Genomic DNA, 8591 nt, shown 5'->3' on the forward strand with positions numbered 1-8591 from the left:
GCTCAGGAGTTGTTCTTTTGATTCCAATTCGAGGCAGAGAAATCACCAGCATTTGCTTTCTGTTCTGCAAAAGCAAGATGATCTGTGAAAGGGAAAGAAAGCCAGAGATTCATCTGGGGAGCCAGCATCTGGATGCTCCAGCACATCTTGCTTAGGCAAAAGTCTGCAGGCAAGAAGTGCTCATGGGCATCGAGTAGAAGTGTACAAGGAAGGTCAGTCCAGGAGCTACATCAATGCTGTGAGAAGGCTGAATTTTATAGCATCCTTGCCATAGTTTTACTCAGGGAAGCAGCAGCAGCAGCAGCAACTTGCATTGAATGACAAATAGCAAAGCTCCCCCCGCTCTCCCACAGGGAACATCTGAACAAGAGCACAAACTGCTGACCAAGAAGGGGAAGAAAATACTTCCATGCAACTCCCAACCATTTGGAGCAAAAAAAAAAGAAAGTTACATTCCCCACAAATGAGCCTGGTGTGGAGAACAAGCAAATGCCTGGGCAAGATTGCTACCAGGCAGAGAGATCACCCACCATTACAAACAAAGCCAAAGTAAGTGTTTCGAGTCTCCTGGCCAAGTTCACGAACATGATGCTGAAATTATAAAAATGACTGTTTCCAGTAAATATTGGAGAAGTTTTGTGCATTTCACAGAGAGAAATGCTCTCAAACCAGCCTCCTTGTTTTAAGGCAGTGTTTAAAAACATTCACAATCCATTCATATGCTGGCAGTGGGGTACACAATACAGAGAGGCTGTGTATAGGAGGTATAAAGGCCGATAGCTGACCATGCCATTCCCCATCTGTATCGGCATCCTGAGCAGAGCAAGCGAGCATCCGCTGCCACACACAACGAAGCAGGCAGAGACCTAAGCTGTTATTTCACAGCCTTTTTCTCACTCTCGTTCAAGTGTGATTTGATTCTGTCCAGCTACTTTTACAACACACCATCATCTCAGCCCCGATGCTAGAGCCCAGAAAGCAAGGACTCATGCACTGTCCCCAGGCTCAAACAAGATCAAAGAAGATAAAAGTGAGGTGCTTCAGTCCACTTAGGTACTTAGAAGGAGAACAGAATCTGGCTGACGGTGTTCCTGATAAAAACCTGTGTACCATTTGCATTCAGACACACAGAAGCATGTTTCTCCCCAGGGGATTAGGAGGAAAGCAGTCAGTTCCTGCTCATTTCCTACTCACCAATTAACTGAGCTTACATTACAGCAAATCAAACGTCATAGATTTCATAGACTTCATAGGCATTAGGGCTGGAAGGGACCTCACAAGAAGAAGTCAGCTAGGGTCAAAGGGTCCCACAACTCTTTTCACCACAATTCCAATTTTCTTACATTGAGGTAAATGATCTGAAATAAACCCATACCTGCTATGGTGCAAATGAAGACTTCTGATCAGTTATGACAGTCATGGGGATTGGGTGGTCATAGTTTTCATAGGTATGATAGTACCTGAACAATCAGGAAAAAGGAACACACATAAGAAATTGAGCTAGTTTTCCAAGGACAGGCAATTCCACTGCTTTTAAAAAGAGAAATGGCAAGCAAAATGAGGTACCGTCACAACTGATTGCAGATATTTGTGCTTATGGTTTGGAAAGCTGTTCCGATGCTCACAGTAATCGCATCAGAGGACTACAACATGAATTAATTCACTCACGCCCATACATGCAAGGAAACAAAATGGAACTGTAGAGAGCCTCACCCTTCTTTTTTCTTAGAAGCAACTCTCCAAACAATGCCCATAACCAGTAGAACCAGCAGCATTGTTCCTGAGACTCCTGAAAGAACAAGAAGGGCCCAGTGAAATGGATTGAAGGCACATAGAAATGTAATTATTGGCTTTTGCACAGTGTTAGTAACCTCAAAAATCCCTGATGAAGCAAAGTATGAATCTGAGCACTGGGGGATATATCCCTTCATTTGTAAAGTGGAGTGCTGGGTCATTGCTTAGCTTGTTAGCACTTTATGTTGCTCTCCTACTAGGCTTGGATTTTTTTATGCAAAGGCCTAATTCCTGGTTACTGAATTCAAAAGGCCTTATTCACAGCAAAGCAATTTGTCTGGTGCTGCTTCAGTCCAGCACCTACATTCATAGTGGCACAAAGAAATCAAGAAGCACAGCCTACCATTTAGAGCCCAGGGCACTTCAAGCCACAGAAACTGAGAGAAGTGACGCTGTTGTGATGAATCAAAACCACAAACTTGAACAACTGAGCCAGTGAGTTCAGAGGAAGTCACAAAGCAGAACAGAAGAACGCAGAGGTGAACAACATCAGGGCCCCGGGGACTTTCCCACATCCCATTTGGCCACGCACCTGTTGTTGGGACTTAGACAACCTGGGAGGAGGGAGGCTTTGAACTAAGGCTGCCTGATTACAGAAGTAATACTCCTTTGGTGCCAATGCATTGTTGGAGGCAAGCAAAGGTTTGACACCAGAGATCCTGCTCTGCAAGGAAAGTGCAGGAACAGCAGGCCAGACCCTCAGGTACACTAACATGGATTAGCTCCAACACAGTGATAGAGCTACATCCGTTCACACCGGCTGTGGGTACAGCCTCAAATGCTTTTGATATGCTGCTTACCTGTGACCGCTGAGATTGCACTATAGGAGCCAAGAGAAGGAGAAGCTGCAAAATAAAAAACAGACTTGAGAAGCTGCAAAATAAAAAACACCAGCCCTACCATTCCCTTCAGCAACACTTAAATATTTTCTCTATCTTGATCACGTGGGAGCTTTAATTGGACAGGTCTAGAGCATGAGGTTTGCAGGAAATCTTCCCTGCATTCTCCTAATCTGTAGAAAAGCCCTTGCAGCTCTGAAAGGGAAAGTAAGCATTGACAAGCCAAAAGAGAAAGCTCGGCGCCGTTCCAGGTGGCTGGGCCAGGACGTTGGCATCTGCACACCTGCTATATCAGCTGCTCAGAGGCTGGCAAGGGCTTGGGTCTGGGTCTCATTCACACAGCGCTGAGCTACAAGGACTTCCCTACTGCTTGGAAGATTGCCTTATGCTGACACAGAGAGATACGTTGTAGGCAGGGATTACACATAGGGTCTTCAGGACTGCCTAAGGGAGTTGGGTGCTTAAATCCATCCTATACTTTTCTAGCCCCCACCTTAAATCCACTGAGCCCTAGAGTATCTTCTCTAGTGTAAGGAGGGACTACAAGGTTGTGTCTGTGCAATTTAAGAAACTGTGCCACACCTACACACAAACATGCACTAATTTAACCCAAGTAGTAGTCATAGCAACCACAGTGAATATTCATGATTATATATAATATTGATAAATACATAAATGAATAACTAAGGGAAATAAGCCTGTGTTCAGACAAGACTCCAGAATAAACAGGATGTGAATTGTTGATCATCTTTAGGGCAAATCTCATCTCAGCTTCCTTGCACTTCAGTTTCAACATTAGGTAGAAGACTAAACCCAAGCAACAGATATGCAATTTTTCTCTCTTTTGCTCTGGTTACTAAAGGCCAAATACTATACAAGTCTGTGACTGAAAAGCAGAGGCTGAACTCATTTTTCCATTTTGTCTCCACTCACCTGAGCTGCAGACTGGCATAGAAGGATCCCAGGACAAGTCATCCTGGCACTGAATTAAACTGCTGCCCTCCAACATGTAATCATCATCACATTGTATAGTAAGATTAGTCCCTATAGGATATGTCATTCCCATCATTGCCTTCCCAATACCTGGGACATCTGGGACTACACATCTCATCTCTGAAATTGGAAATCATCAAGTTAGTACCTCTCACAAATGGTGGAAAACCAAGATGCAGAAGATGCATGTACAACCATTCCATTTTACAGTATTGCTCTCTCTCCCCTATCCCCAGGATCATGTACTATCTGGCAGTGGGAAAAGCAGAGCTACTCAGGGCATAAGCCTGGCCCCTGTCAGTCACCGCAAGTGGGTGGGTTGCATCACAGTGCTGCCAGGAGCCCCTTGCTTCAACAGGGAAGATTCATGAGAAGCAAGTTGGGTCCCCTAAAGCCCTGTAGCAGAGCACAACTCTCAGACAAGCAGCCTAAGGGAACAGAGAGACCCCTGCAGAAGACTGTGGGCCCAGGGGATGGGATGCTTGCTGCACTCTATTAATATAAATGGAAAAAATAAAGCTGAAGTCCTGAAAAAAGAATCTGAACCAGGCCGAGCCGTTCCAGGGCTGAAGGAGCAAGGCCCACTTAGTTCAGTGGGAATACAGCCATGAACATCTACAAGGCCAGGGTTTACCCCTAGTCTTGCCAGCTCCGTGTTGTGCAGATTCACTCTCCTTGGTGCAAGCAGCTGCCATTTCACTATCGATTGTTTGCAAAGCCCCATTCACTACCAGAACTGTCTAGAATCAAATGGTGATGCCAGAATGTTTTTCCCCTAAAAACTGGGGCTTGAGGAGGGGTCAGAAATGCATTTAGTCTTTCCACGATGAATGTGCCAGGTTTTGTAACGTGATGTATTATAGAAAAAGGCCTTAGCTGGACAACACAATCAACTTACACCCAGATCTTAAGATACGTAAGTCATGCTTACCTGGGTTTTAGGCATCTAAGTCTCTAAGTATGATCCTCTTCCTATTCCAGCCTTCTCAGGTCCCCAGAAAACCATTATTTCACCTACTTTTGCAATGCACCTTAGCCTTAAGATTAAAAAGACCCACTCACGCTTGCCCAATAGCTTAGTGAAAGGGGCAATTGTCACTTGGTGGTGGGAGTCCTGGACAAACAGGCATGCAAAAACCAGGGGGTCCCAAAGAAAGCAACTAAAATGGACCCTGACTCTCGCCCAGTGAGAAGAACCCTCCCCTAGATTAGAAGTCGTCTTTTTCCCCCCTCATGCTGCTACCCATTTTATCTAATGTCTATTTAATGCTTTCCTGAGGCAAGGTGCATTTTTTTAGACAAGTAGCTGCATAAGCTTCAACGTCTAGCAGGCAGATCAAGTGGTTTTTTTTAAAGTCATTCTTACATTACCGCTGGAGTGCTGGAAAGGGAGCAAGAAGGGCAAATAAGTACACTTGGCACCTTTACAGTATGGGATAGGGGGGACCCAAGTCCCGGAAGATGTGCACTGAGATGTTGCTTCTCCAACGAGCAAGAATCCCATGTCACAACTATGAGTCACTGAGGAACCGTAAGCAAATTCTTTCAAGTCCTGGATACTGCGGTTCCCATTGGCAATGGCTGGAGGGGCAGCACAACCCAAAAAAAAAAACCCAGACCCAATAAATGTTGACATTAAACACTAATGGAAAGCTGAATCTGGTTAGCAAATCCATAGAAACGTGCCTTGTCGAAACACAAGGCAGCAACATCGCATCCATCTAGGTCTACATATTTCCAGCTGAAAACCTCACTGTGGGTGTGTATGTCTGGGGAGGCCGGTACACAGTAAAAGAGGGCACGAATTTACAGCACATCCGCAAATCCACACGAACTCCTGACGTAGAACTGTGCGCACCCTTGCCTTTGTGCAAGCTAGTTTATTGCCTGCCAGCAGGGAACTAAGCTATCCTGCATGTCCTGCACACAATGTGTACAAAGTACGAGATCAAGTGAGCTAAGACGGGGAAGGACAGGCTGTGGAACTGCTGACAAGGGGTAACGGCTCAAGTGCCCACAACTACCCCAGTGTGGCTTAGCACTAATTGCAGGGAACCTGTTTTCACTGTGAAGGCTCCTCCACAGAAGTAAACCTTTAGAGAAGGATACCATGCCTACATGCCTTCCATGGCAGATATGCAGAGAGGATGGAGGGGGAAATAACAGGCCTGTTGGGGCTTTTTCTTCTACAGAGCCTGTAACTGTTTACACAAGCATGGCTTACACTCTGGTGCAATCCAATGTTTTAGGAGCTGTATTCACCACCAGTCTAAGAGGGCAGAACTCCTCTAAAAGAAATGACACTGCACAGACCAAGCATGAATCCAGCCCCAACCTGTTCAGTTAACCAGAGAACTAATCCCCTGCTGGGATTTGTCACCTTTTTCTAATGGCCTGGGGTGAAACGGTGTCTAGCAACTGATACACCTAGATCCAAAAAAAGAATAGAAATGCACCTTTGCAGGAAGGAAAAGGTTGGTTCCAGGTTCCGGATGCTGTGCAGTGAATAGAGGTCTCTCCAGCAAGAGAGAAGCCAGGCTCACAGCTGTAATTTACAGATACCCCAGGGGTGAACACTTCAAGGTCCTGGCCGCTGTGCTTCCCATTGGCGATTGTTGGAGGAGACGGACACTGATGTTTCAATATGAACTTCATTGGGGGAAGAGAGTCTTTGGGCTGATCTAGAAGAGGAAAAGTCATTGCCACCCCAATAGCAGGGATGCTCACACACAAGGGATAAAGTTACTCACCTACCTTGCCTTGCACCCAATTCAGGTCCTCCCAGATAACCAGAGGCATTCCCACCTTCCCCATTTTGCCTTAACGCCACACCCACTCAAGAGCCTCAGCTATGAAAACGAACACGCTTCCCCTGTGTTCCCAACAGCAATTCCACCAATTTGGGGCCATGTAATTGTGCAGTCATGAACTGCTCAAAGGTCCCTTAATTCAGCAGCAGGATTGTGTCCAAGGCTGGGAAGACTCATCTGTTTGGGTAAAGTACTGGGGGGAGATAAAATGAATGGGAAATGGTTCTAACACCAGAAAAATGAGGGGAAGAACCAGACCGTTGTGTGTCAGAGGCGCTTATTTGAAAATATCAAAGCAGTAACAGCAGCAACAGATTGTAATGCCTCAGTGCAAACAAAACCAATAAAAGCCAGGGTTAGGCCAGAGTACTGATGCAACCCTCCCACACAAATATGCACCAACACACCACTAAACTTCTCCTTAAATATTGGTACCAGTCCTACACACAGACATGGGAAACACTTTATTAGCAGTAGAAGTCCTAAGTACTTCTTTACGTTGGCAGCACTTTATAAACCATCAAGTCAGCCTGAAAGTCACCCGGCCCCACACATGTGTGTCCACTATCCTCAGACTGCAGCACAGGTGGCCCCTTGAGCCTTTTACTGGAAAGTTCAGTCCCCAGCTCTGAATTGTGTGTGCTAGCACGTTTGTCTGAACTTCCAGACCCCGTGCAATGGATGGAGGCCTCTCCAACAAGGGAGTAGCCAGCCTCGCAGCAGTAGCTGACAGACACCCCAGAGTGGAAGACTTCCAGGGCCTGGGCATGGTGCTTTCCAAGGGCGATGGCTGGAGGTGGGGGTGAGAGGGGAAGGAGGATTTTCAGTGAAAACAGTAAACCAGTTAAAAACAAGAAGATTCCAACATGCAGATCTACCAGGGAGAGTAAGAAAAGCTCAGGATGTTTGTGCCAAGTCACTCATGCTTCCACCATTGACTCCACACACACATAACAGCACTCCTCCTAAGATTTCCCTCTTGCCAGAAGCAAGGTGCCTCCATGCTGCGATTTTTTTCTGTCCCCAGGTATCCAGTCTTAAGGAACTGAAATACTTTACTAGGAGAAAGATGAATTTTCAATCTGTATTTTGCTGCTTCCAACAGGAATTCACCATTGTTGGGGCACTCACAGGACAGACTGTTAATCAGAGCTCTGTGCAACAAGGGGTGGCAGGATGAAGAGGGACACCTACCATAAGGATTACTGCAGCAAAGAGAGGGGGAAGTCCAGGCAGAAGTTTGTACTTTCCATGCTTACTTCCAAAAGCTGATCCAGGATTCCCAGCAAGTTCACTTATCCCTCTGTGAATGACCCTGCCATATACTCCCCATGGCCATGACCAGCCCCCAACCGCGATTCATGCTTACCAAGACTGCAGTCAGGGATGGGGGGATCCCAGGTGCCATTCTCCATGCACCGGATCTCCTGAATGCCATTCAGCGTAAAGATGTCATTACATTCAACCCTCACTCTGTCTCCGGGTCTATACACAGGATGACGTCCATCCAGGTTCCTTCCATTTGGGATCTCTGGGGTTGTGCAGATGACCGCTGCAAATGAAACTGCGTGAAAAATGGGCTGCGGCACAAGGGGAAGCCTGCTTGGCAAAGGGTGGTTCCCAATCAAACCCTGATGCCTCTGCCCCACCCTGGCTGCCTGCTAGTGTACAGGTAGAGTGTGTTGTGTTGTGTTTGTCTTAAAGAGGCTCCTGAGATATAACCCATTGCCCTTTCAGCACCAATGTTTACTGCAGCCGATGGAGTTAGCTGTGCAAGCCACAAGTGTGGCCCAGCCTGTCTCACTGGAGGCTCACTCCCCAGCCCAGAACTTTGCATCTTTATCAGGTGTATCTGAATGTTTGCAATCCGTTGATTTAAATCATAGGAATGCAAACTCTGTAGCCAATGCACCTGTAAGCAAAAGGAGAAGACCAACAGGAAATGCATGCACCTTGGGCACACAGAGGATACGGAAAGCTCCAATTTCCAGACTCTGTGCAATGGATGGAGGCCTCTCCATGAAGGGAATAGCCAGGATCACAGCTGTAGTTTACAGACATCCCACTGGGGAAGGTTTCCTGGGCCTGGGCATTGTGCATCCCATTGGCAACGGCTGGAGGTGGCGGACACAGCAGCACTAACAGCAGGGAAAGA

At 46.5% G+C, this 8591-nt stretch overlaps 1 protein-coding gene across 1 annotated transcript in view; it reads right to left on the bottom strand.

The window, feature by feature from the left end:
* Positions 1-1378: 1378 nt before the first annotated feature.
* LOC106722611 (complement component receptor 1-like protein) overlaps positions 1379-8591 on the bottom strand; it is an 8170-nt gene continuing 957 nt past the window's right edge. The window contains exons 2-9 of the mRNA XM_025212948.1: positions 8389-8574; positions 7806-7988; positions 6085-6307; positions 5049-5227; positions 3567-3746; positions 2595-2639; positions 1714-1789; positions 1379-1460 (exon numbers count right to left, since the gene is read on the bottom strand). Of these exons, the coding sequence (XP_025068733.1) occupies positions 1379-1460; positions 1714-1789; positions 2595-2639; positions 3567-3746; positions 5049-5227; positions 6085-6307; positions 7806-7988; positions 8389-8536 (1116 nt within the window). The 5' untranslated portion in view covers positions 8537-8574. The remainder of the gene's footprint in view (positions 1461-1713; positions 1790-2594; positions 2640-3566; positions 3747-5048; positions 5228-6084; positions 6308-7805; positions 7989-8388; positions 8575-8591) is intronic.

Source organism: Alligator sinensis, unplaced genomic scaffold (assembly GCF_000455745.1).
Source record: "Alligator sinensis unplaced genomic scaffold, ASM45574v1 scaffold1499_1, whole genome shotgun sequence".
Taxonomy (NCBI): domain Eukaryota; kingdom Metazoa; phylum Chordata; order Crocodylia; family Alligatoridae; genus Alligator; species Alligator sinensis.